The sequence below is a fragment of the Neodothiora populina genome, assembly GCF_041146345.1.
Source record: "Neodothiora populina strain CPC 39397 chromosome Unknown canker_contig_7, whole genome shotgun sequence".
Taxonomy (NCBI): domain Eukaryota; kingdom Fungi; phylum Ascomycota; class Dothideomycetes; order Dothideales; family Dothioraceae; genus Neodothiora; species Neodothiora populina.
The window spans coordinates 1082793-1110318 of NW_027191415.1; the positions used below are offsets into that span (position 1 = coordinate 1082793).

The window sequence follows — 27526 nt, forward strand, 5'->3', positions numbered from 1 at the left end:
GGCAGATACGCAACGGAACGCCGACCTCTACCTACAGTACACATCAATGCGCGATGCCTCGGTGTCTTTCAAGTCAATAGTATCGTAAAACATATGTAAGTAGAAGTCCTATGCTTTGCCATCCAAGAAGAACATTCCTCTATCTTGACCATCGGTGGTCATGTCGCTGGCGATGTCTGTACGATAGCTTCTTGGATCTCCGCTAAAGAAACCAGATAATGGCCGGACTTTTGAAGAAAGGCTTCCTCTTTCTCTTGATTACAGTTTCATTATATCCTATTTTCATTTTCCTGTTGACATTTCCGTGGCTTCAGAGACAGTTCGTCCACTGCCCCTCGTTTTCCGCTGTTGTCATCTTGACTCTGATTACATATTAGCGCACTGTATGCTCATAGAATACACTCCGGCTTCTACCATGACGTGAATCAACCCGAGTCTTTTGGCTTTGCTAAGAGCCAAATCATACCTTTCAACCTCAGCACTCCAGATGGCGAGGTTCTTTACGGCTGGCACGTTCTTCCCTTGGACGTCTACGCCGAGAACCAAGACAGCATCATAAACAAAGGCATATCTGCTCAAGAAACCAAGGACCCAAGCATACTTCAAAAGTATGGTGTAGAGCTTCTCAAAAAGGATCCAGAAGCTCGAGTTGTCATAAACTTCCACGGAAATGCAGGCCATGTTGCCCAAGGTTGGAGGACTGATACTTACCGCTCGCTAAGCGCGCAGCCACATACACACGTCTTCACAGTCGACTATCGTGGCTTCGGCAAATCCACCGGTGCTCCTACAGAGGCAGGCATCATCACCGATGGCATCGCTCTCGCAGACTACGTTCTCAAGACCAGTGGCCTGCCGAGCGAGAAAATTGTGATTCTAGGCCAAAGCTTGGGCACAGCGGTCGCCACAGCCGTGGGTCTGCACTTTGCCAAACCAGCAGAACTGTCGACCCTGAGAGATCCAGACTCGAACCCATTGTTGCCTACTTCCTTGGCCAAGCGACCAGCCGGACAACAACAGGTTTTTGCAGGCATCATCCTCGTCGCGCCCTTCACTTCGCTTCCCAGCTTGTTACTAAGCTACAGAATCGGCGGTCTCGTGCCGATCCTCCGTCCTCTGCGTCCATACCCCCGCCTGACGGCCTTAGTAGAGAAGTACATCCTAGACAAATGGCACACGGCGCTTCGGCTAGCGGCGTACGTGAAAGCTCTTGATGGCAACAAGGAGATCGCTGCTTCTGAGAAGAAGGGAAGTAGAGAGATTGGCTCCGTACAGATCATCCACGCGACCAACGACGCGGACATTTCCGTCGAGCAGGGCCGGATATTGTTCCAGATTGCTCAGGGTGCGTCAGACGTATTTGATGAGGTTGGCAAGACGTCGTGGAAGGAAAAGGGCAAGCCGCGCGTTAGCCTGGCTATCGTTGAGCACGGAGGTGAGTTGATTTCTTCCTCTTGTTCCCATGTCTTCTTGAAAGTTGTCCTACTTCTGCAAGTCGCTCGTTTGGCGTGGTGGTGCTGATCAGTCTCTGTACAGGTCACAACCGCATCGTTACCTATGCGCCCGTGTCGCTTGCGGTCATGCGTGTATTTGCAGGATGATATACTCCTTTCAGGCCACATTATGCTGTAATTTAGCTAGACGCCTCTGGACAGCCGACTTCAATTGGAACAAATGGCGCAGGATACCTCACATGACGGCTCCACGGGTTTGACGTTCATTCGAATCCCCACATGATATCGACAAGGGTAGACAGGGCGCACAGCGATAAATGAAGAGAGATATATATTCTCTATAAATGTTCCTCTGCCAATACCTGATATCCTCTTTCGTCAGGTCATCAAATGCCCACTTAATCATTACAATCCCCTGCTCCTCCTGACAGTCCTCTGACGCTATAGAAATCCTCGACAGGATCGTGGGTATCAATACAATGGATTCTGTTGGCCTTACGTGCCCTTCCCTCCCCTCGCACTCCAGGGCTTGAAAGTCCGCCCCATTCCAAGAGTTCTACGCCCAGGGATTGATCTGGCATTTACTTGGGCCATGCTGGTCGTGTGGAACGTCGAAGCGGGTCTAAGTCTATCGCCAGTCAGCTGCGCGTCCGGTCCTTCATCCTGTTTTCTGAGCGGCGGCGATGGCGATCTAGGAGGTGAGCTCGAGAGGAAGTGATATGTATTCTTCGTCTCTGAAAGCTGGAGCGATGTCGACGTCTTTCGAGACGGCGGGCCCTGCACTGGCGCCATTCTAGGTTTACGTGATGTCAAGGCAGGATCGATGGCTCGGGTATCAGGTCGCGGCAACGACACGTTCGAGATGTCATGGAGCGGATCTGAGCCCTGACGGTGCAGTTCTGTAGAGACTCGAGTGCGACATTCGGGAACGCTGCTTGTGCGTGCTATTGGGACTTTGGCCGCGGGAGCTGGCTTGTATAGTGGTGCGCCAGCTTTACCGAAGAAACTCATGATGTTCGCCGTCCCTTGTGCGGCTTTCTTGACCTTTTTGGCTGGAGCCTTGTCCATTGCTTTGTCCTTGCTCCTTTGATCGATAGAGCGAAGTCTGAGCTCTTCTTGGGCAAACTCGAGCTGTTGCATACGATCGGCAGCACTGACAAACGTTGTAGGCAGCGTTGTTGAAGCGACTGAATAACTCGCTTGATCTTGGAGTGTGACCGCAGACGCCGGTACGAACCCAGCAACATCCTTACGGTCTTGTAGTCGGTTTTCGTACGGTCTCTTCCTCTTATTGCTGCCGTACGTCGAAGCGCCTCCATCCTTGTCACGGTTCCACCGGACTGCCTCTGACTCTGGCCATGTGCCATCCGATGGCCAAGCATTATCTTCGGATTCATCAAGATTTGCTCGCGCTTCCCATATCGCAATGTCGGGTGGAGGCTCTCGTCTCAACGTCCGCACGAGCTCCTTGACTGCATAGTCGTTCAATTCGGATCCTCGGTCGTCAAAGAACGCATCTACACCGCGGTGAGTCAAGAAGGTTGACATGACCGTCTCATTCGACTTGCTATCTTTTATGGGACAACTGAGATAGAGCAAGCCCTGTGCTCTGGTCATACCAACATACAGAAGCCGGCGCTCCTCGTCTGTGTCTTCTGATCTTGAGTGTGGAATGTGACCTTGGTAGCAAGCTGGTATGAACACGACAGGCCATTCTAGACCTTTGGCTGCATGTATTGTCGATATAGTGACATGCTGCTGTGTCTGCTCGGCTTGCTCGTCGGTCTTTTGTTGCACTTCGTTGGAGAGAGCGATGTTGGCGAGGAACAGTGTCAGAGCATCCTCCGTTGCCGAGACTGCTCTTTGCTCCACGCCCTCAATCTCTGGCAAGATTTCTGACTCGACAAATTCCTCTCCGTTGGCGATTGCAGAGGTCAAGTCCGCGGTCTGAGCCTTGAGCTCCTCGATGTTCGCCCATCTCGATTCGTAATCGTCCGGATACTTCTTCTTGAGGAACTTTTCGAACTCGAGTTTCTTCAACAGCCACTCCACGATCTCGAAGGGTGATGCTTGAGCTTCGTCGTTTCCCTTCAACTTCTTTCGACCCGTCAGTACGAGATTAACAAAATCTGCCAATCCACGGTCTGCTTGAGCTGAAAGCTTTGTGTGTGGTCGGGAAGAGCCTTGCGCCGAGGCCAAGATGAGCTTCCACAGTGGGATGTGTTTTCTGGCTGCTTCGTCGATCAGGCCCTTGAGCGTCAACTCTCCGACTCCTCGTGTAGGCATGTTGATGACACGAATGAGTGCATCGTTATGTTCTGGCTGATTGATGACCCGTAAATAATCAATCACAAGCTTTATTTCTACCCGATCAAAGAACTTGGTGCCGCCAACCATACGATACGGCACACCGGCTTTGCCGAGAGCAGACTCAATGTGTCGTGAGATGGCAGCCGACCGTAGCAGAATCGCAAAGTCGTTGTATTGCAGCACCTCGGCGGTGAGAGCTTTTGTACGCTGAATCTCTGCCACAAGCCACCGAGCTTCGGCATCTGCTGAGGGGAGTTTGCGAAGGACCGGACGGTCTCCCGCACCAAAAGTGGGCTTCAGAGCCTTGGCCGCTCGACTTGTGTCTTGCTCGATGATCTTCTGAGCCGATCGCAGTATTGAAGCAGCTGATCGGTAGTTTTCCTCAAGGAAGATTACATCTGTCTCCGGGAAACGAAACTCCATCCGCTCCAGATTCTTAATTTCGGCGTTTCGCCACCCGTAGATGCTCTGATCTGGGTCGCCGACTATTGTGACATGTCTGCAACGTGCCTTGTGTTGCGCGAATAAGCACATGAGGTCAAGCTGTACCGTATTGGTATCTTGGAATTCATCAATGAGCACGGCCTCGATGTTCGAAATACATTGAGGGTGTTGACGTAGTAGGTCTGCACAACGCAACAACAAGTCATCATAATCTAGAAGACCCGAGGCTTTCAGAGCTTCTTCATACTCGGTATAGACCACAGCAAACTCATGCTCTGCATTCTTTGCTTTTGCTGCATACTGATCGCAGCTTATGTTTGTGGCTTTCAAACTCGATATTCTAGCTCCAGCAGCGCCTGGCTCGATACTGAGGTTTTGTCGTTTAATGATTCTTGTTATGATTGCCTTGCTATCTGACATGTCGGCGATGCCAAAGTTCTTTTCTATGCCAATGTGATGACCGTACGAAACGAGGTATCGACGAGCGACTGAATGAAAGGTACCCAAGACCAGCTTCTTGGCTTGCTCCTCTCCGATCACCGTCTTGATCCGGTCTTTCATCTCGCTGGCCGCCTTGACAGTAAAGGTACAGACTATGATGTTCCATGGCTTTAATCTACGCTGGGCGATGAAATAGGATACGCGTGCCGTCAATGTTTTTGTTTTTCCTGAGCCCGGAGGTGCCAGCACCTGGAGAGAGGCTGCAGGTGAGGTGACGGCAAGCCTCTGGGCCGGATTGAGACCATCGAGGAGCTCATCCATGGCCGCCACTGAGTTGAGGCGATTGACATCGTTGTCTCAAGAAGTTCGACTTTGGGAGATGACGCGTCGAGGCGCGAACGCTACGCGGCGCCACGAGATCATGTCTTGGCACATTTATGGTTGCACAACTCTACCTTGTCACCTTTTTATCTAAATATCAACTGCACGTAACTCATCGAACATCAAGCTGACATCGCCATACGGGCTTTGAGTCCTATATACCGGTTGCTACTAGCTTTCAGAAGGCTGCTACTTCTCGAAGATCAACACCCGTCCAACATGCGTTACCTCATAAACTGTCTGGATTGATCTGCCGCCGGCATGAGCACACCTTCACCCTTCAGCTTTTGGCTTATACGACCGCTAGGTCTTGACGACAGTGGGACGAGAGTGGCCTCACGGCTATCAGGAATTCCGTTCCAATCCGTTACCAGGGATGAGTGCAAATGACGACACACAAGTACCTACCTTGCCGCCAATGTTCTCATCAATTGGCACGATGGCCGAGCGGTCTAAGGCGATAGACTAGAACTTGATTCAATTCGATTCTCGATATCTATTATCTTCGGATGCGCAGGTTCAAATCCTGCTCGTGTCGTTATTCTTTTGCTTTTGCTCCCGAAGATTTCTGTGAATGGTCTTGTTTCGTTATAGTGTTTTGGCAGACGGTTCAGCGAACGACCAGCGCTTTCCTCGCAGCGGGTGCGGGCTGGCGATATTTCGGCTTCGGGAGAGCTAGCGTGTTTTGGATCCCCGAAAATCTGGAGGGCGACCCTGTCTGGTATTGCATTGGCATTGCGTGCATTCCTACGGTGCATTCGCGATACGGGGTAGGTCCCCCGAAAAATATTCACTCCTGACACGCTAACACAAAGGCCATTGCTTCAGAGGACCTGACTGAAAGTGGTTCAACAGTTCACTTCCACAGCGTAGCGCATTCGCAGTCTGCATAGAGAGCACCTCCACTCGAAGAACCTTCTGGGGCTGGGTAATCATCGCTGCATTGGGGTAATGGTAGAGCATGCATAACTCGAGCCTTGATTTCTCAATTCATTGCATCAAGACCCGTCTTGACAGATCATTTCCTGACTTCGTAGTACGTATTGCCTAATCTAATGATATCTCGCACTCGGGCCAGTCACGGATAGGCCCCTTGTCATCTTCAGAGTCCGAAACGGCTACGCTTATTCTTTGGGTTGGAGAGCATACATCCTGACAGGATAGAGACCTTTCGGGAAACCTCTCTGTAGCTCAGTGCTGACGAGTCTCAACTTGGCGCCCTCGAAGAGTTTTCTGAAATTTACATCTGTCCGAGTAACACTCGAGTCGGTCTCATCGTAGACATCCAGGTTCTCAGGATCGTTGCTCAGGTTTTCCTTGACGACTATCCAGCCGCCTTTCGTCACACAGGGTTGTATGCGGACCAATAAATCGTGGACTTGGGTGTCGGTACATTGTCCTATGCACCATTGAATCCAGATAATGTCGTACATTTGCTCGCTGGGATCCGGGTTCCATGCCTCGAGGCCAACATTCCAAATCCTGCCTACGCCACCAGCGTCTCTGATCTCCTTGAATGAATCTCCCTCGCTGATCTCCTGTGTGAACTTTTCAACAGGCTCGACAATGTCCACAACTTCCGACACTTTGCTGAGAAGTCCTAGACTGATCCTGCCTATTCCGGCGCCACAATCCACCACTCGCTTGACTTTTTGTGTGGTGGGATGCGTGGACGAAGCACGTCGGAGTTTGGCAAGAAAGTTGGCGCTTTGCTGCAGGTCTATCCGCGAGACTTGCGGGTAACCGCCTAGCATACCGTTGACCGAAGCATCGGTGCTACCCCAGTACTCCACAGCCGCCTTGTGGTTTATTTGTGAGTCCGGTGCTGAGCTGATGTGGTTTGACATTATTGCTTTTGTTGTGTTTCTAGTCGTATACTGGCAAGAAGCTGATCAAAGTGGAAGTGATATCGATTCAGGCGACGCGTCGGACGCGTGGGACCGACGTCACCGATGCAAAAAGACAATTTACAATTCCGCAAGCAATTTGAACAGGACAATCAGGAGTAAGCTGTCGATTGATAGTCTATGCGAAGGACCCTGGGTACTCTCTAGATCAACGTGAAACCCAAAGACCGATCGGTGTTGCTGCGTGTGTTGCAAGCAATGGAGGTGTCTGGTCAGTAAAGCGGTGTACAATTCTGCCGCCTTGGCGGATGCATTTCCAACTTTCTTTGTAAATGGACCTCGGACCTGTGGATTTTGATTGCGACAGATACTACGATTATGAGACTACATATCCTGGGTCCGGCATTCGGCTTGCCATCAATTGACGCCGAGTGTATAGCCGCCGTCGCTCTTGTAAAGTCGTATTGTGAAAGCATTGAAAAGCCATGGGAGCTGATCGCGAGTCACGAAGCTCCGCAAGGCGCTCAATTGCCTTTTCTTGTAGAAGACAATGTCTTTTGCTCCGGGTTCAGCAGCATTGCAAGGCATTTGACAGATGAATCAGGACACATCAGCGGCCTTGCAGTAGATTTGTCGTCTGAGCAGCGCGCAGATGCCATCGCGTGAGTGTTTGCACGCGTATGTACAATAAGCAAAAAGGCATAGTGCTGATTTGTTTTCTCGGTAGGTTGACCTCCTTTATCACTTCTGCGGGCCTTGCCCTCCTCGACATTTCTCTTTATGTGTCATTTGAAAACTACCGCCTCAGGACTCGTTCTTCTTATACCCAGATTCTACCCTGGTACTCTAATTTTCTTCTGCCGCCGCGGATAAGGGCGGCAGCGAGAACACGAACAACACATCTCGGCGTGTCAAGTATTGATATTGACACCGTTCACGACGACGTCATCGAGAAACCAGCGTCACTGCAGCAGCAACCTCGTCCATTCGAAGAGCACGAGACAGAAAAACATGCAAAGCGATTACTTGGACAGCGAAAATCTGTTCTATCGCTTCTGCGTACTCCCGAACATGCTGCTGCTTTCAAGGTGAAGGCGCTGGCGGACAACTTTTTTGATCCGTTACGGGAAACTCTAGGGAACAAGCAATACCTCCTCGGCACCAGCGCACCTTCAGTAGTTGACTGTCTGGCTTTTGGATATCTGAGTCTCATGCTTTACCCGCGGATGCCACAGGCTTGGCTAGAGACCAGCCTCAAAACGCAAAACTCGAAATTAAAACTATACATCGATCGACTAAGAGCGCGCTTCGATATGGACGCCACCCCGCCGGAAGCCTTCTGCAAAAACTCGCCGAATGTGGTTGGAGCTGAAGAGGCAGAGACCCTACAGGAACGAGTGGTAGCCAGCAAGCTGCCATGGACGCAGCCGCAAGAGCTTGGTATCGCAGGGGCAGTCTCTTATCTCGGCCGAGAGATTCAACAGCATCTTCCTCTGCCGAACAGTGGTGCACAGGTCAAGCATCTACCAGAGCAAGACTACAAGACTGGTTGGCTGGGCAAGACAATACCATATCTTCCTGCACTTGGCGTTGCCGCTCTGGCCAGCTACTGGTTGTATCTAGACAGACCGTGGCCGAGAGGCGAAGCTATGCACTATTTTGGGAAAAGGACGAAGCTCACGGATTTGGGGGCAGCCGGGGCTCTTCTCGGTGGACTGAGTTTTCAGATGCAGAGCCCGCAGTTTGAAACAAAGCCTCGGGAGATACAGGAGTATGACAACGGCGCCGTGCAGGTGGAAGTCATTGAGAATGAGACTGCCGTTTGAGTGTTTTGCGACTTGCGCTGTACAATGCAACAAAAGCCGTGGCGTATATGTATTCTATGTGAAAGTAGGGTTGTAGGACAGCTAAATTGGCGTCATCGTCCGAAATGGGACGGTGGGACCTCAAATCAATTGCAATTGCAAGTACTGGAAACGGAGTTCGCTCGACGACAAAACACAAACACACTGCCAATCCTCTTTCAAAGAATGATATTTTGTGCCCATGCTGGAAGCGAGCCACAGGACAAAAGCAAAAAGAAAGGAATTCTTACGTACAGGAGCGAGGATTCCCCAGTCGTCACCGACCTGAGTACCAATTCACCGGTCAACTGCTTAAATCTGGCAGTGCGGACGGGATGCCTTGTTCTCAGCTGCCTATGGCCGTACGTGAAGATTCTCTTGTTTGATTGCATTTATGTACTTTCAGGTATTACGACAACAAGTCGATGGCTTCCCATACCGTGCCACGCCTCGACGCGGCTGCTTCTCCAGACGAACACCACATCCCCCGAAACCTCCTCACACCACACTTGCACCTCGGTCACTCAAGCAATCTGGGTAATGTCGACACGCAGATAGTCGACAATTTCATGATATCCGTTCTCTCCGTTGAAGCCGGGGACACCCTCGGAAGACTCGATCGAACCATGTCCCTGTACAGAGACGAACTGAGCATACGGGTATTGATCCACACTACAGATGGAGAAAGTGTCAGTGCTACTGATCGAAGATTTGCCTGCTGTTAAGAAACACGGAGACAAGAAACTCACGTCGTGTCCACATAAGTGCGATTCAGCGCCAGATTACTCCCGCCATGGAATCGAACGCTGACTCCAAATCCCAAACTTGTTCCTTCAATCGTCTCGAATCCGTCGCAGGGGTGATAGGTATCGTACATGACAGCTGCATCAGAGTCATCGAGAGGCTTGACAGTGCAAGTAGTCGTCAACGCCGCTTGAGGTGCGTCATCGCTGAAGGTGAAAGTCAAGTATGAGGAACCGACGCTCAGGTCATCCGAGTGGAAGTAGTCGAGGTTTGTCACGTTCCAGTAGGTGCCTTCGGCGTAGCGTTTCTTGATCTGAGAGGCTGTAGGGGCTGCGAAACTTGTTGTTGCTAGGGCTACCGCTGCAACTGCTGAGATGAATGAACGCATGGTTGGTGGAGTTGCTTAGTGAAGTATTGCTCTTGGTTGGGATGGTCTTGGTTTGGCTGGAGAAGTGTTGCTTTGGATGAGAAGGTCTTGGTTTGCTTTGATGCTACGGATACATGACCTTTCTTATATAGTCTGTCAGGCCATGTCGTGACGTTCACCTGAGGGTACTTACTCGTGATGTCCACACAAGAGGTATATCCTCAAACAGGACTTACTTTGCCGCTGCGGACAGTCCATGACATCGTATCGCATCCTCGCGCACCAGACTCTAAGATTCAGGACACCCGCGACTGATCGTACTGAAAAACACTAGAGCAATAACTACATTGGTATGACCGAGCGAAACAGATATCTGACATTTCTATTTCAGGAGCAAAGAGTGAGAAAACATGGCAACCCTCGAGTCACGAGACTGTTTTCTGCTGCACTACCAGACCGTACTACCATTGTGCGAGTCGATATGTTCTCCTGGCATTAGCGTAGAGCGCTATAAAGAGGAGAGAGGTCGTATTGCAAGCGTGGACGGAGGAGGCCTGAAGACGACCACGAGATCGCACGTCCGAGCGGCCCGGACTAACCGGAGGGCCGCAGTAGACTGCTGGAAGGCCTTACGCTCAACACCCGTGGAGCTCTTCCACAACAACACCAATAGTAACAACAGGCAGGTACTGCATATCTCCGGGCTTGCACACTGCACTGGAGTCATCCACACGAGAGTCGTGAACTTCTCGGTAAAGCAGGACGATTCACGACACATTGATTGAATCCTGCACTGCATCGATTGACCCCGTCTCACCCCGCCATCGAAGCGTCAATCCTTCTGTTGCGTGAACGGTGATCCTCTGGAAGCTTACTGTACCTCGCTTATCTTGCCTAGTGCTTCCATCGCATCTATAGAGGCCTGATATTAGGTACAGAACCTGGGACAATCGACCTACAGTAAGTTCTTGCTTGCCGGCCAAGTGAGGCAGCCGACACATTATTGCTTCCCATCAATCGTTTATGAGCAATACGCAGAACTGCAGTCGCGCGCAAACGGTCAGATATACCCGCTACGAGCACAGCTACAGTACGAGTAGAGCGAATGCACAAAGAACAAAAGCCATTCTAAAGCTACACATCTCTCCCCCAGCATCACCACCGGCCGAAAATCAGAGAAGGAACCAGTCGATCGCGGGTGAGAGGGATACCTTGAGCTAGCTCCCCGGACCGCTCGGCCATGTTTCCCTGTGACCGGAGAACAGACATTCTGCTGGCCGTGTATAGATATCTCGTTAGGGGAGAGTTCATCAGATACAGTGAAGACGAGTAAGTAAATGGCTTGTGCTCCTGTAGCGACCTCGAGTGGAGGGGTACGGAATGGACCACGTCGTTATCATGTAAAGAATCGACGAGCACTCGATTCTCGTGGCTGCGTTGTGCAGTACAGCGATGCAGACCAATCTTTCCTCATACTGCTACTGGACTCAGGGACGACAATCTGTGTATCACCGCAGCGCGCCTCTTGTAATGCTGACACCTACCCTTAGCCATAGGTATAGTACAGACGACGAGCACAGACGACGAGCACAGCGCAGCCAGCTCCTGCGAGAATCCCGTCGATGCACGGAATCCCGCTCCTTGACAGGAATACCGCGCCCTCATCCCACAACCTACCCATTTTTCTTTTTCATTTATAGTTAGTACCAATGTGACGAAACGCCATGAAATTGGTTCTGTGGTGTAGTTGGTTATCACTTCTGTCTAACAAATCCCCTGGAATGGAGTTTTCGTGCGCACAGGCGGTCCCCGGTTCGAACCCGGGCGGAATCATTTTTTGGTCTTCTTTTTCCTCTCTCCACTTCCCCTTTTTCAACCCACGTGTCGTTCAGTTCTCTTTTCCCCATCTTCGGATATTTAGTAGGTGTGTGGCTTCTTTGTTTGGTGAGCTGTATAGGTGGGTTGGGTCGATGTCGTTGCTACATTCTTCATTACGCCTGCGGGAAAGGGTAGCTGTTCAGGGGCTTTATACAATCTTGGAGCCTACGCGGAGCGGAGCCTGGTGATGAGATCGATAGTAGAGTAGAGTACGGGATACAGAATCACATCGGGCTTTTAGTACGAACGAGAACGGCAAGAGATGGGGATTATTGGACAGGTATGCACTGGAGCACAATCTTGACATTGCGCCCGAGCGAGCTAGAGACTAATCACTACACACTGCTCGTCCTCCACGAGCAACAATATCCGACTCCCCTCCATTTGAGTCTACATCCATCATCCCTGATCAAGCCCTTGCACAAGCGTCGTCAAGCCCCGGACCTGCGCTTTCAGATCCTCAACTTGCGACTGCAGGTCCCGTTCCTTTCTCGTCAGGGCTCGACAATTGAGACATGGCTTTTCGATGGGTTTAGTATATATCGTTGGGGTCTTGTGCTCGTGGCGTTGCCTTGATTCGAGGTGTTGCGGCGGACGTTCGGCTCTTTGCGTCGGGTCGTTTCGCTCCGTGGGCCTGTCAGAACTGACGAGGCGACTGACGAGGCGAGAGTCATCATAGAGAGGAGGTGATGTCGTACTCGAGGCCGAAGACGAGGACGTCGAAAAGAAAGAGACTGGAGCGAGAACCTCTGCCCATTTCCTGTCGGTTGTGGTCACGCCTGGATGCACCATGACGTCTTCTGATCTTCGCTTTCTGCCTCTGCTTCTACCTTGTCGCTTTCCTCCTGTTGCAGCATCCACGGGATTGTCTTCCACGCCATGAGGGTCGTGTCCATGGACCAGATCGAATTCCATGTTCCACCCTTTCTGGAGAAGATCGGCGCGCTTCTTATTGGTACTCAGCAGAGCCCAGGCAGCAATTTTGGCGTCAAAATGACGTCTCGTCGCTTCCCAAACCGGCTCTTTATGACTATGGAAAGCGGTGTCGCGGTCAGCCGACATGATTTGCCTGTGTTGCAGCTGGCGTTCTCTGTCCTGTGACACTCTGTAGCTGCCTTGGGACGAGGACATCTCATTGAAGTGCTTTCTGTCCCAGTAGCCTAGCGCAGTTGTATTTGCATCCACCCTCTTACGCAGACGTGTCTCCGTGTCCCTTGCAGATCCAGCTTGGTTTGGACGAAGTGAAAAAGGCGGAGGATACGGTGCGACCAATTTGTCAGGGACGGATCGACCAGCAGGATTATGCAGCGCTGCTCGGTGCATTGCTTCGTACGGCGGTGAACATTCCTCCGGTCTAGGCGCACGTCTCCTTCGCTTTCTGGTCTTGAACGCCATCTCTCGTCCTTGCCTATGCTTCGGCTTTGCGGAACGATCATATGAGCGGCCACGCTTCGAAGAGGCGCGAGGACAGAACTGACGTATGTCCTCCGAGGTAGGGAATATCGATGGCTCGGTCTTTAGATGAGAAGATGCCGTATACATTAAATCCTCGCCCGTGGTCTCATCATTGCGCGCGAGTACAGCCATGGGTTGCTCATTGAAGTGACTCGTGAAGACGTCCGAGAATGGTGGAGACGAGACGTCGGAGGGATCCGAGGTTGAGTGTGGTTGCAACGTCGGCTGTATTTCTTCCCATTGAGTACGACGAACTGGACTCGCAAGATCTTCCACGGTGGTCTACGCCGCATCCGAGTTGTATGGCTTGGGAGATGGAGCAGTAGTCGAGTATACAGAGAAACTCCGTGCCCCTTGTTGCGCGATAGAATGGTTGGCGCGACCAGGAGACGCCACAGACTGTCTCAATCTTTCCTTTACTTGCTCCCTTCGGCTTGCTGGACTGATGTGCATAGTGTCGTCCGAATCTGAGACAGTCTGGCAAACGTTCCGTTCTCCACTCCTGATTCCTTGGTTGATGGAAGCGTTCAGTTCTCTCATCAATGAATCATCCTGCACATCCTGCTCGCCAGCGCTGTGAACGCCGTCCGTAGCTACAGTCATTCCCATCGGACCACTGACCCTGGGCTCGTACAAAAGTCGTCTAGGGTTGCGGGGAGGCGGGGTCGGTGGCATGGAGCTCGAAGAAGTTCTGGACATGCCGGAAATTGCAGTGCGGTTCATGTAGGGTGCGAAGAGTGCGCTGTTGCCAGTCTTGCTCTTGGCGGTCTGCCCCGAGGGATCCGTGCCTGGGTGGCCCTGAGTATAATATCCAAGAATACTGTCTGTCGAGCTAGAAAGATCCGAAGCCATACTTGATGTTCTCTTATATCTTTGACGCGCTCGTGGTGTGCCCTGGTCCTGTGAACGGACCTCTTCATGATCCGGACCTGGATTCTGAGCTGTAGAGGACAACGTCAAAGAAACCCCAAGACTCTTGGACCCTGACGCCATGTTCGATCTATCAGGACCGGGAACGAAAGTCTCGCTCGAAACCCGAGGCCGAGGTGATGTGTTCTGACGAATGCGTCTGGGCGAGAATTGAAGCGGGGGCTGCTGCTTTTCTCTTGGTGGTGAGAAGAGATCAGGAGCTGCACCTTCACCATGAGCGAACCTGACACGTGTGGGTGATCTCCCCGCAGCAGGGGAACGTCTGACGGTATCGTAGTTAGACGTCGGTGGAGGACTGACCATGCTGAGCTCGTTCTGGGCAGATCCATCCTGAGGTTTCACCGTCTTGAGAGCCGATGGAACTGCTGTGGGTCCAGCTGGCTTCGAATCATTGACTAGTCGAGCTTTCTCGCCTGCGGAAGATCTCGTGGTCGCAGTCTTCGAGTGTACAGCAATCGGCTCACACAATGCGCCTGTACGGTAACTTGGACTCGGCCCCTTGATCCATTCCACAGAAATCACACATTGCCGTTCTTGTCCCACGACGATCTTATCCAACTGTAAGCCCAACGAGTCGTACAGCAACACCATCCCATCAATCCTGCCCACAGCGAAGACGTGGCCAAGACCGTGTGTCTTTCTAGGTCGGGCGTCTGCAGTAGTACTAGGTGCATCACGTATCCCAAAATCCTTAGACTGCTGTCTTGAGTCCGCAAGCCCCAGTACAGCGACACATGTTGTCGCAGCCGAAGCAGGGGCTCCCGCATCCTATGTTCTGAGAACCTTACATGCTCCATCGAAGTCCACGAGTCTGCATCTTCCGTCTCCACCCACCGAGACTGCTTTGCTCTTGTAGCCGGAGAGAAAGGCAGCGCCGACAACCGCTGTGCTTTGTGGCCCAACGTCATATGGTTCCGTGCCGATTATCTTTGCAATGGAATAGCGACTGCTGATCTCTCGATTCGTCATGCGGTGCAGTCGAGGGAAACGCCCGAGCTCACAGATACTTCCATTCAAGTCCTGAGTGCCGTTCCGTAAATCGTCCACATTCATCCCGTCACGCTTTCGTCGAACATGAAACATATCATAAGCCGCCAGACTCCCATCTTTGAAAGCCAACAAAAAGACCCCAGGACGGTGGGGATGGAATGCCGCAGCAATCACACTCTTTTCGTCAGCAGTCGGATGCAGCTGTCTCGGCACCGCGCCGCCCTCCAAATCCACCAGAAAGACGACTGCTGGGTTCTCGCTTGCGGAGATCATAGTCTTCCCATCCGGACTAACAGCCATGACAGACGGTGCAGTCGGATGTTCCCTGCCCAATTCTGTGAATCTACAGCCATCGAGTCCAGCGTCTCCGTTGTGATCAACATCATAGCATCTGATGGCGCCGGTGAGAGAAGTACTGAGAAACAAGCACTTCGCATCAGAAGAATACTGCAACAACCTGATCATTTCTTCCTTCTCCGTGCAGCTATCAGACGGCCCAAGCCCCCAGGACCTCTTACGCCCGTGCTTGCAGTCGTGAAGGACGATGTTGTGTCTGTCCGCCACAGCGAGCACCTGACTGCCGTCATCGGCTCCCCTGGCGGCCAGAATTCCATGTTTGGATGAGGCGAACAACTGGTGCAGACCTGTGCTGTCCCAGGCGTAGACTGCGCTGGCAGTCGTGATTAGGAGATGATGAGAGCTCGGGAAGGTGAAGTGGTGGGGATTGGCGAGAGTGTGGCGGTGTGGTCGAGCTCTTTTCGATGTCCGTGGCTGTTTGGCTCTGCGTTCCGGCATATTTTCTCCTTCTCTCTAAATATGTCGATACATAGGATGCTTGATAATGAATCTCGGAAGCTCATGTGTTCTGTAATTGTATAGGTCGATTATAAAAGTAGAGATGGAGATGGAATTCCGAGGGCGGCGCCACTGTAGAATCTCGATGTATCGCATTCGGCAGGCGCGGAAGAATACTTCGCACCTCGGCATAACCAGGGCCTCGCAACGCCTCCTGGAATAATCATTGCTGTATGGATACCACAGCAGCAGCCAGACCATTCCCTCTGATCTCCCAAGGTAGATACAAAGATCAAATCCAAATGCATTGTGTACTGGTGTGTGTGTTACTTAATGAGTGACCATAGGAAAATCCAACCCCTCCTTACCGCTCTCACTGATACACAATTTGGTTCCTCCACTGACGCGCTTTCTCCTTCCATCTCCGTGTGTGATGATCCACATCATATTCCTCACTTCCTTTTTCTGACTCTTCGCTCCTAGTCATAAAAACACGAGTCCACGTCGTGTGCGACTCGACTCTCGCAACAAGTGTAGAAACACCATCGCCGTAATGAAAAGAATCAGCCTGGTTCTCTCCCTTGCTCTGACATTGCCATGAGTGAGCGCTCTCTGATCTTTGCCCGAAAGCTCAGAAAAGCCATCGGCGCCGTATTCAAAGCAAGGACTGCCTGCACACTGTTCTCTGAGTGATACAGTCTTACGTGTACGTCTGTCTCGCACTCGATTGATCTGTCTCATCAGTGCACAGAGCTCCATTCTGCGAAATCTAGATGATCCTCATTCGCACGCACGTCAAGGTGCCAGATATGTAATTTGTTTCCCTTTCGACCTCGTGGACGAGGCACGCGAGATTATTGTTAAGTCGGAACGAACAGTTTGCGTCCTCCACGAGCACGACCTCCGCCGGGCGAGGCACGACTGAACGAGTTGGGATCTATGGGTCCTGTGCTGACGCTGCCAGCAGTCGGTGTAGTGTCGCCGCGTGCTGCAGCAACTGCGCTGACAGAAGCAGATGCACCTCTTGTGCCTCGTGTGTTGGCACCTCCTCTAGGTGCTCCGCCACGGCCACTTACACGCCCGCCGCCTGGGCTGCGAGAGAATCGATTGGGGTCCATGACCTTGTTGGCCAAACGAGGTGATGGCTGAGAGGCGGCCATTGCAGCCGGACCTTTGGGTGGGCGCTTGAACACGATTTCCTCTTCGTCATCGCTGATCTCCTTTACTTCGACGGCGGCAGGCATAGCAGCTACAGTGGCCGCGGAGCCTCTGTTGGAAGGTCTGCCCTCGGATTTGGCACTTGCAGCATTGGCCTTTTCGTTCTCTTTACGCTGGACTAGCTGACGGTTGCGGAACTCGCGCTCTTCACGGGCCACGACGAATCTGATGTCGGCAAGACTCTTGACTCTGATTCCGAAACGCTGGGCCAACTTTGACTTGGTCGGATCATCGCAGAGAAAGATAAAAGACTCGAGGGCGGCGGCAGGATCGATTTCCTGCTGGACGCGCCACAGAATGTAGTTGAAAAGCGAGCGGAGCTGAGGTGGGACGCCAGAGTCGGATGATGTGTTGCGGGTAGGGTTTCTGGGGGGAGAAGCGAGTGGGATCTCCTTTGCGGTGTGTATGTGCAAGTTGGCGGCCGTCTTGGCGGGACTCTCGGGAGGAGAAAGCATGCTCATGGAAGAGCGCTCACTCTGCATGGTGTCCGGAGAGCCAGAGCGCGTGTGGTCAGAGTCTGCAGAGCTCATGGAGAGATGCTTGTCCAGGTTGTCGGCGCTCAGAGACATGCTGCTCTCGACGGTTTCGGCCAGATCGTCGACGTCGTCATCGAATTCCTCAATGTCTTCTTCGGAAAAGAGCGGCTTGGGGAGAGCGAACTTCTCCACCTCGGCCCAGGTCTCGAATTTCTCATATCCGCCTTGCAGAGTAACCAGGTGCGGGGCGTTGCTGGTGGCGTCGTCGAGCCAGACCAGAGCTTCTTCGGCGTCGGTGGCGACACGACCGGTAGCGTTGTCTTTTATACGAGTGACCTGGTTGAGAGCTGTGTTTTGGTGACATGGTCAGCGCATGTCTTCTGCTGTGTGTTTCCATCATATCATGCGCCTACTGTGAAGAGGCACGAACAACCTGATTTGTTCATTTGTGATCCATTTCCTGATGCCGTCTCTTGTGCTCTTCTTTGCCCCGGCCAGCAGTGCCGTCTCGTCGACAATGCAGTTGAAGACCTTTTTCTGTATCGGTTGTGGCTGTGCAGCTGCAGCGCTTGCCGTCGCGTTGCCGTCACGAGACTTTGGACGGTGTTGCGGTGTGCGGCGCATCTTGTGTGCGCGCTTGCGCTGTTGGAGCAGGAGGATGCGTGAGTGGTTTGCGGATGAAGATGAGGAGCATCAGAAGCAAGAGGCAGGAGAGGAAAAAGAAGAGGCCTTACTGGTGATTGGGTTTGTGCGACAACGGCTGAATCCATCTCTCTGGAGCTGGATCCTCTGGCTGTGTATTCCAACAAATGCCTTTTCTCCGTGCCTCCTTTTTTTCGGATTCTTGGTCGCAAAAGAGTAGAATGAGGGCCTTTCCTCTCTTATTGTTGTTGTTATTCGGGGAATCTGTGCAAGAGCCAACCCTCTTCAAAAGCGCATCTTTCGGGCGAGTGTCCAGGTCTTTCTGTCTTGTTTGTGGATTTCTTCGTCTCAGGGCTTGGTCGCTCCGACACTGGTAGAGCAAGCAAAGGATGTGCAGGTGCCGTTCATGATGGCATTGAGCGTGCGGGCGCTGCTGCTGCTGCTGCTGCTGCTGCTGCTGCTGAAGGTCACTGTCGGCCTCGTCGTCGTTGTTGTTGCAAGAATCTCAACAGTCTGTCAGCTCATTGCCTGCACAACCAAGCCTTATTCTCTTGTGACTCTTCAGAGGATCATGTGATAGCACCGACTTCTCGCAGATGAAACCGGCGGACGCTCTTCTCAAAAGGTCGTGATTACCTTAACCTTTGGAGTCAGTATCAGACTGTCTATAATGACGAACGGACGGACCCGATGGCTGGAATTGGGAAAGATTGCATCTTGGCACGGCTCAGGGCCACTTCTTGGCACGAGTCCCCACGTTTCACTCCCCAAGCGAGCCAATCGTTCTGTTACGGCATACTTCTGGCCCGCCTTCCGCTTGAGCTTGCCGCACTGTCCGCAGCACCATTCCGCCTACTGTATACTGCTATAGCAATACAGTAGGCAATATGAATTACTGTTTCCAAGTCTATACCATCTCTCACCACTCGATTCTCTCTCCAAATCGATCATAAAACATTCCCGAGTCCTCGACATCCCACTTGTCCACAAGCGGCATCAACCCTCTGACGCTCTCATCTCCACTAATCGCTCCTTCCTCTTTGTATCTTACAAGTCGACTCTCCACCCTTCCAGGATGCACGAGCACCCACACCACGTCAGGCACGTCGACGGCCAGGCTTCTCACAATGGTGTTGAGAGCTGCCTTGCTCGCTCTGTACGCGTAAGCACTTCCTCCTCGGGCAGCTGAGTTGAGCGTGAGACTGCCCATTCGACTGCTCATCACCATGACTTTACTGTGACGCTGTTTTTGATTCTTGTCCACGACTTGGTGTCTTTTGCTTGTGCCGAGTCGCAGATTAGGCAACAGAGACCGCAAGAACATCAGAGCACCTATCGTGTTGATCTGGAAGGTATTCATCATCGTCGCTGCATCCATGACGTCGAGGGTTTCTGCTTCCTGCGCTGAGCCTGCTACCGACGTGTGTAGGTCATCTACCAGTCCTCTGACGCCTACAGAGTATATGACGAGATCGATCGCCACGCCGCTGATCTGAGTTGCGAATCCCGAGATTGACGATATGGATGTGACGTCCAACATGTAATGTTCTGGCTTGGAAATCAAGTTGCTGCAGCGTGTAGGAAGCTCATCTTTGTCGCATGTGAAGATGCGATTCGCTGCGTCTGCGCCATAGCCTTCCAGGAATGCGAGACCTACGCCGGCTGAAGCGCCTGCTATGAGTATCGTTGGCATGATCCTGTATGTAGATGATCCAGCATCGGCCGTGGCGCGATGAGACACATATTAGACGCATCAAGGCAATGCTGAATATCTGGGGTGGTTCGGAGATTGTGCAATGTCCGAGGTGGTATCCATTAAGGTATCGATACATGCATACCGTTTGCAATTTTAGCTTCACCAACACGACACATGTAGTTGTAACGCGAAAAGGAGTGATCGTTACAACAAGTCATGTCGTGGGTCTCGTGGTTGCAAGGTAGAGCTGATCTCCACACTGAATGCCGAATCATCTGGCAAAGGGGTCCGGCATTTCTTAGCATGAGATGGTGGAAACCGTATTGTTTCTAGATGAACAAGGTCGAGATATCAGGCAGGAGATTTCCTCGTATCTCTTTCGACTGATATTGCCCTGCATGGTACAAGCACAGGCAGCTGAAGAAGCCGCGTGGGTCGATGTCGATCAGTTGCACACGCGTAGTCGACAACACCTACCCTGACTCTGTCACTCTGACTCGAGTCGATCATTCCATGTCGCTAGGTACACGGTGCTACAGTGCCGTTACTGGTGCCGTGGTATGAGGTACTTGAAACAGTACCCCTACCATGTGGCAGGCAAGATTGACCGCGTGGAAGGTATTCACCAATATTCACATCGGCGCCAGGAACTTGAACCTTGAAGACGAATCCTACACAGCGTCTATCACAAGACTATGCAGGCATGTCTCTTTTCCACGCCGCTACAGCAGTGTGCGGGTAGATCTTGACTGCAAATCTCGATAGTAAAAAGTCTAGAAGCTCTTGAGTCGCAATGCCAATACTCTGCTCTCGCAATCGCCTCGTGATCAAACGTTGCGATCTTGCAACAGAGTACAAGTAGCTGCAGTAAGGTAACTCGACGAAACGCAGCAACGCGCGCTTGCAGGAATTAGTCGGCGATCTGAAACCAAAGTCTCTCGAACCAATCCACCACCATGAGTGACAACACGAGCAATCGCACAAGTAACTACTACGCTGTACAATTACAGTAGGTACTTACGATTCGGAGTTACATCCCGTAAGCGAGAGTCGATCGACAGAAGGCCAAGGGTCAATGTTCGAGTAAGGGTCACAGGGGGCCACAGGACAGGGAATAATCGAGGATCGTGTCTCTCCTTGTCTGCCCATGGCCCACCAGGGATCCAGCAACCCGAATCAGCCACGGGCAAGCAACGTGCGGAAATGCTCCTTTGATGCGCATGTGGCCGCCCAACTACTGCTCTCGCCTTGCCCTGCCTTTGCCTTACTGTACCGTGTTACGTGAAGTGCTTTCGTACTGCTAGCAAGCATGTGCACCTACAACCTAATCATCCTGCAATAAAGAAGCACTCTCACAAAGCTTAGGCCCCACCTGCAATGTTTCAATGCGTAGAGACAAGAAAATGACGCGATAGCCTGCTGGGGCTACGTGATTCGTGCTTTGCCTTATCTTCCAATCGAATCACCGCATTCGAAGCACAAGCAGCAGCGGTTTCCCCGATGCGATCGACATGCATGTTACCGTGGGAGTCCTCTTGGATCCTCATGGCAAGATCTACGAGTGTCTGATATTGACAGCCGCCCCATGTGCTTTACAATGTGTACTCGTAACGCGCTCTCAGTCGTGACAAACACAGTTCTGATCTCGAAGGAAATGTGACGTCCAAGTCCCAATCACAAAAGGGTTGAATATGATAATAAGTTGCAAAAGGATCCAAAATCACAGTTGAACCAGGAGACTTGCAGAAACAAAAAGATCAACAATATGGGATCAACCATTGAAATCCAGAGGATGTTGCTCAACGCCGGAGGCGGGGCTCGAACCCGCGACCTTGAGGTAGTTTTGTACTCTTGGTAAAAGCCACACGCTCTTCCGATTGAGCTACCCCGGCTTAAAGCTTCAAGAAATCGATATGATGATTATTTTCCATCACGTGATGATTTCCTCAAGGTGGTTAAGAAATATAATGTCTTTGAACATGGAAGATATCACGCTGGTGTCGAGATCGTGCGGAAAGCTCTTGAATAGCTGACATCAATTTGGCGGGAAGACATGCACGAGCTGGATGGAGCCAAAGACGCGTTCATCGCTCGCAGCGCAAGCATGTAAGCAAGGTGGCAGCACCTGCAATGCAATAAACCAGTGTGCGCAGGACAGAGCAGACGGAAAAGGGGGCAGGTGCAGAGAATGTTGCACAAGCCTGTCACTGGTCAGATCGGACCCGAAGTTCCGCCACTCTCCGACGCCGCTTCGCTCCCCGCGCTTTCCATGTGAAACAAACCGAGAAGAAAAAATCTTGAGTACAAGTCACAAACGTATCTCGAGACCAAAAAAAAGGCAAGCATGGGAAGTTTAGGAATAGCCGAAGGCGGGGCTCGAACCCGCGACCTTGAGGTTGTCTCTTTATAAGAGCCACACGCTCTACCGATTGAGCTACCCCGGCAAGGTCTGATCTAGTTCTCTTGGAGAACTGGCTGCTTGCTTGTGGAAGTGAGAAAGATAGAACGGTATATATATCTTTGCTTGATCCGTCAGTCATCTCAGGATCATGCATGATTATCCTCAGCCATGACTCTCCGACAGGCCTTGATGGAAGCTTGGATGATTGCGGATCATATATAGTCACAGGCGACCTCATGATGAGCTGGCAAACTGTAACACGGTCCAGTCGAGCTTGAACCATATTGACACTGCTTTGGGCATCAAGGGCCGACACAGAAGGCAGCTGAGCATGATAGTTGCAAGCTCTCCGAGGCTGGCGCCTAGATGGTCTTTGGCGTTCCGTCCGTGAAAGATTCTGTGACATGTGTGCATACTGTGTTCGTTGCAATGAGGCATAATCACTCGACGCAGCAGAGGTAAGAAGTGAATTGCAGGAGAGTCAGGAAACCCTGTAGCGATCAATACTAGCCTGAGACGTCGGTCATTGTCCTGCGTGTGCGACTGGTATGTATCAGCGGTACAGTAAGATTAAGAGCCGCATTACAATCGTGGTCACGCTCCAGTCGACCATTCTACAAGAAAGGCCCGTGAACACAGATGAATGTCCAGATCGGGCGACTGATCAACCAGAACTTCGAAGATATGTCAAGGAAATCGGCTAGTCGAGATGATTTCTATGAGAGCAAGGAGCTGTATATGGCGAACTGTTCTCGTCATCGCCAAGGGGGCGCCGTGCGTCATGTCACGCAGTCGATGAGTCCTCACTGCAGTGAATACCACAAGCAGACCAGACAGCGAAAACTCGAACAGACCACCGATATCGATGGACTGTGACTTGTTGACGAGGCGACAATTCACCCATGGGGTAGAGGTGGAGTTGAGGAGAGGTGGGGGTAAGGACGACGTGGCCTGTACTAAACGCCTTGGCGCCTGCTTGGCGTTCTCACTGTATCAGTGCCAGCAATAACTACGTGAAGTGTGGTAGCCAGTTCTCCAGACATTCGTATAGCTCACTGGGCAAACGACCAGTACTCAAGTTATGATTCAAAAGGCAATTATTGGTGAGGTTCTTACAAATCTAGCTCGTTCGTCCAGCTCTGTAAAGTCGAAGCACCAATTTATGTGATTGGCCCCTCGCTGCAAACTCAGGCTCTACCATGATTTACATGTGACACGTATCACCTACAACTCGTCGAATAAGCCTGATGCACCACTATTGTACTAAATATTTGATTCAAACGTGACGTTGGACGTGTCAGGGCAACATCATCGCTTGTCAATGAACCAGATAAGGCGCCACGCATGGAGATGGAATGCTCGACAATAGCTGCTCCTATCACCTACCCACACATGTAACTCAAGTCATGAGCAGTATCATCAACCGAGTCCAAGCAAAATGAGCTAGTGATGGAATCAGCTCAAAATGAGATGCAATGGAGACTACGATGATAAGGCGGAGCGACTCAAAAAGAAGTCGGCAAAAGATGGATCCTGGGGGAATTGAACCCCCGACCTTTCCCAAGTTCGCAAGATGCGAAGGGAAAATCATACCCCTAGACCAAGAACCCATGATAGATGTATTAATCCTATTTGTGAAGCAACATAAATGCACAGCCCACAATAGCCGCACACCCCATAGTAGTGTTGACTGCCCCCCACTGCGTCGATCGCCTGACAGTAGATTTCCAAGAGCTGCGCAACCAAAAGAAACGCGACAGACGACGAGTCTTACACAGTTGATCATGTGCAGTCCAGTGCGGCCGCTACCGCGGTTTATACTCGATTAATTCTTGCCCTTGCGAAAAGTCTGATCTCCGGCCCGTGAGTCCACTAGGGCTTCCACGCCTGTGGCTGACGTCAATGGACACATGTCTGCCCTCCTCGCATGTGAAGGTCGTTGTTCTGGTAGTGTTATTACACTATATGCTTGACTTTCGCATTCGATTGACAGGACAGAATCGGAGGGCACCAGATACAATAAGCAAGATGGACGGAAGCAGATCTCATCAGCGTCAGGCCGATCCCCTAGCCACGCCTAAATCCGCCCACTGCCCGCCCACTCGACTCCCCGATTTCATCAAACATTCATATAGCCGTCTAACTCCCATCCTCACCATCCAATCATAGGAGAGATGGCCGAGCGGTCTAAGGCGCTAGCTTAAGGTTGTCCCAACATACGCTAGTCAGAAATGGCGTGGGTTCGAATCCCACTCTCTTCAACATTCTTCTTGCAAGCACCATTGGGTTAGTGGTAAACTTGGTCGTTGCCAGCTATCGCAGCGAGTTCGACCAGCCCCGTGTTCGATTCACGGATGGTGCATTTCTTTTTTCTTTTGCTGATCAGGTCTGTAGCGTGGATGGTCATGTGCATGCTGGGCTGGCTATGGCGTTGATTTTGCTGTATCATGGGCTGAATCGTGGAAGAATGATTGTAGTTCAGGAAGAGAAGTACGAGGGGAGACCATATTACCTTTTGGATATGCCTCTATTGCTGTACACTTGAAACTCGTGGTGCCGTCCGATTGCACCCAGTCATTGAACAGTAAACTCCCCTAAATCATTAGCAGCGTTGTTTGTTGACGATCCACGAATCTCCTCAGACCCACAACGCAGGTGATAAGTCCGCAACGACAGGCTTGAGCACATCGGTATACTCCTCCTATGGTCGGCACGGAAGTACTGAACCAAGGTCACAACAAATCATGAGTATCTGAGTGCCACTCTATAGGCAAAAGAGATTGACAGTTGAGGTGAGCTTCATCCTCTGTACCAAACAGGGTCCCCCTCTAGATCAAGCTTCGGCAGACCCGGTGTCAATCTACAAAGTAGGCCCGAAAATTCGAGTCTGCTGATCATTGGCACATATTTGAACCTCCTGTCAGAAAACAAAAAGAATAAGGTAGGTTGTTATTTCAATAGACATTGGGCACTATGGAATTAGGGAAGATTAAAACAAGTACAGTATCAAAACAAAAAAAAGTCATCGTCGCGTGATCGGTGGTGTTTGTGTTTCCCCATCCATAATCAATTGATCCACAAGCTCCAGTAGTCTCCAAGAAACCTTTTCCCGCGCAACCTCCACAACACTAACATAGGGTATATCTTCTTCGTCGCAAGCAACACCTGCAGATTACACCGTAAAGGTTTGATTAATGAGACAGTCCATTAGATCGTCTCGACGTGGTCCTCACGGCCACGAGTTGAGCCGTTGTGGACAGAGGCCTCCTCGTCGTCGTCGTCCTCGTACTCTTGGTCACCCTGGTGGGCGCTTGCAGGAACCCAGAGACCACTCTCGCGCGAGCCATCCATGGGAGCGTCCTGACCGGCAAGATCGACAGCCTCGCCCTGGTGGCGGTTGTGTCGGCGCTGAGACAGAGCACGAGCGCGAGTGGAGAGCTTGGAAGAGACGGCGGCGTTCTGCTCGACCCAGTTGGTGAGAGCATCCTCGCAGTCTTGGATGATGCTGTTGAGTTTGTTAGTGACATGAGCGCATGCATAAAACCAAAACCAAACTTACGCCTTGGATGCCTCGTAGCCGTCGTAGGCATTGCGAGTCTCGCCAGGAGTGACGGGAGTGTCGTCGACAAGCTCGAGAAGGTGCTTTCCGAAGCCTGCAATGATGGCGAGCTTCTCGGAGTGCTCACGGAGGGCGTCGAACTGGTAAGTGAATGCAGCCTTGAGCTTCTCACGGGTGATGTTGGAGAGCTGGGCCTCGGCAACGAGAGACTCGGCCTCGGCACGGACGAGCTCCTGCTCGAGGACAACAATCTTGGGAGAGTTGGGCTCCTTGTACTTGAGCTGAGCGATCTGGTCAGTGATCTTCTGCTTGCCTGGGGAGAATATTAGTCATAAATATTCAGTTTGACAAGCAGCACAAAACTCACGGTCTCTGCTAGGCTGTACGGAAGCCTCAATGTTGCGGATGCTCTTGATGGTGACACGGTATTGGTCGTAGCGGTCAACGAATTGATCCTCGAGCTCACCAATCTCGTAAATCAAGACACCGAGCTTGTCGGTGACATCAGAAACGTCATCGTCGCAAGCCTCACCCCAGATGGAGAGTTGTTGCTTTGAGCCCTGTCAGTTTGGTTATTTTTGTTGATAGCAAGCAAAAACTTACTGCGACCTCCATTCTCTCGCGACCGACAAGCTCCATGGAGCGCATCACGTTCTTCTCCATCTTGACGAGCTGAGAAAGCTTCTTTGCAAGATCGGGACCGAAGGCACCAGCGGTGGATCTACGGAAGGTGTGGCCTGATCAACTGTTAGCTGCGATGCCATCTTCGAGGACAGCGGCCATGTTTGTCTTTCATGGCACGAGATCATCACCCATCGTACCAATGTTACCCTTGCCAAAGAACCGACCGGCCTTGGTGGATGAAGATGGGGGAGGAGGGTTCTGGATTTGCGACGCAGTGGGCGCGCGCGACTGGCGCATCGAGTATGTGCGGTGCATGTTTGCGGTTTGTGATTTTTGAAATTATTCTTGTAGAATGTCTTGTTGCGATAGACAGTAGGTGAAGATGAAAAGGAGGAGAATTGAGTCGTAGGAGGTTGGCGGAATGAAGCTTTTGGGGGGTGCCGCTGGGAACACGATGAGTTTGTGATGTCATGTCATCATTGGATTTCCTGCCCTGTGCTTTTCTAATGGCGATCCATATTGACGTTTGCCCGACGGGAAGGCTACCTGAGCAACGAGATTTTGATCAATTTATTTTCCGTGCATCACATTCTCCCAAGATCTTCACTATCCGGTGGAGGATCTCCTTTTCCATTAAGCTTGTTTCTATACTACTCTGCGGTCTCTACAGTATCTACCATGTTTGCATGTCGTCGATATAAAGATTCACCGCTCTCCACCCAATCGATCTTTCCAAATCACCCCGTGCAACTAACGAATTTGCTTGGCAATGTTCGTACTCATCTGGGGCAAGTGGCTTTAGCATGCGCACCTTTTGGCTCATCTCTCACCTCACCTTGGCCAACGTCTACGTCATTGATGGAAACCTTGTCGAGTGCTCGAAGGGTCGGCCAGTGAAAAGCCTGGTTTGGCCTCGGCCGCACCTGTGACAGGTCAAGTGTGGGCCCCCCCCGTCGAGTTTGGGCGTTTTGCTTAGCTCGCGGGAGTACCTGAATGATTTCTTTGGTCTCGAATCTGTGAGTCTGGATCG

The 27526-nt window shown here is 51.5% G+C and overlaps 8 protein-coding genes across 9 annotated transcripts; 2 read left to right on the forward strand and 6 right to left on the reverse strand.

Annotated features, from left to right (window-relative positions):
- Positions 1-218: 218 nt before the first annotated feature.
- Positions 219-1601, forward strand: AAFC00_006422 (uncharacterized protein; the record flags this gene model as incomplete). Its single annotated transcript, XM_069346374.1, has 3 exons — positions 219-319; positions 378-1435; positions 1537-1601. The coding sequence occupies 3 exons, from the start codon at positions 219-221 to the stop codon at positions 1599-1601; spliced, it is 1224 nt and encodes a 407-aa protein (XP_069197589.1).
- Positions 1602-1949: 348 nt separating this feature from the next.
- On the reverse strand, positions 1950-4970 carry AAFC00_006423 (uncharacterized protein; the record flags this gene model as incomplete). The annotated part of the gene is made up of 1 exon (XM_069346375.1): positions 1950-4970. One exon carries the CDS (start codon positions 4968-4970, stop codon positions 1950-1952), a length of 3021 nt encoding a protein of 1006 aa, XP_069197590.1.
- A 1184-nt stretch (positions 4971-6154) lies between these two features.
- AAFC00_006424 (uncharacterized protein) lies at positions 6155-6877 on the reverse strand (the record flags this gene model as incomplete). Its single annotated transcript, XM_069346377.1, has 1 exon — positions 6155-6877. The coding sequence occupies one exon, from the start codon at positions 6875-6877 to the stop codon at positions 6155-6157; it is 723 nt and encodes a 240-aa protein (XP_069197591.1).
- Positions 6878-7255: 378 nt separating this feature from the next.
- Positions 7256-8703, forward strand: AAFC00_006425 (uncharacterized protein; the record flags this gene model as incomplete). Its single annotated transcript, XM_069346378.1, has 2 exons — positions 7256-7539; positions 7605-8703. 2 exons carry the CDS (start codon positions 7256-7258, stop codon positions 8701-8703), a joined length of 1383 nt encoding a protein of 460 aa, XP_069197592.1.
- A 542-nt stretch (positions 8704-9245) lies between these two features.
- On the reverse strand, positions 9246-9853 carry AAFC00_006426 (uncharacterized protein; the record flags this gene model as incomplete). The annotated part of the gene is made up of 2 exons (XM_069346379.1): positions 9246-9393; positions 9471-9853. The coding sequence occupies 2 exons, from the start codon at positions 9851-9853 to the stop codon at positions 9246-9248; spliced, it is 531 nt and encodes a 176-aa protein (XP_069197593.1).
- A 6887-nt stretch (positions 9854-16740) lies between these two features.
- AAFC00_006427 (uncharacterized protein) lies at positions 16741-18198 on the reverse strand (the record flags this gene model as incomplete). Its single annotated transcript, XM_069346380.1, has 2 exons — positions 16741-17921; positions 17988-18198. 2 exons carry the CDS (start codon positions 18196-18198, stop codon positions 16741-16743), a joined length of 1392 nt encoding a protein of 463 aa, XP_069197594.1.
- A 937-nt stretch (positions 18199-19135) lies between these two features.
- AAFC00_006428 (uncharacterized protein) lies at positions 19136-19909 on the reverse strand (the record flags this gene model as incomplete). The annotated part of the gene is made up of 1 exon (XM_069346381.1): positions 19136-19909. One exon carries the CDS (start codon positions 19907-19909, stop codon positions 19136-19138), a length of 774 nt encoding a protein of 257 aa, XP_069197595.1.
- Positions 19910-25520: 5611 nt separating this feature from the next.
- AAFC00_006429 (uncharacterized protein) lies at positions 25521-26811 on the reverse strand (the record flags this gene model as incomplete). 2 transcript variants are annotated; one of them, XM_069346383.1, is made up of 5 exons in its annotated part: positions 25521-25818; positions 25873-26185; positions 26240-26423; positions 26476-26609; positions 26694-26811. In XM_069346383.1, the coding sequence occupies 5 exons, from the start codon at positions 26809-26811 to the stop codon at positions 25521-25523; spliced, it is 1047 nt and encodes a 348-aa protein (XP_069197597.1). The 2 variants fall into 2 exon arrangements, with proteins under 2 accessions (XP_069197597.1, XP_069197596.1); XM_069346382.1 differs by having other exon boundaries at positions 26685-26811.
- Positions 26812-27526: the final 715 nt, after the last annotated feature.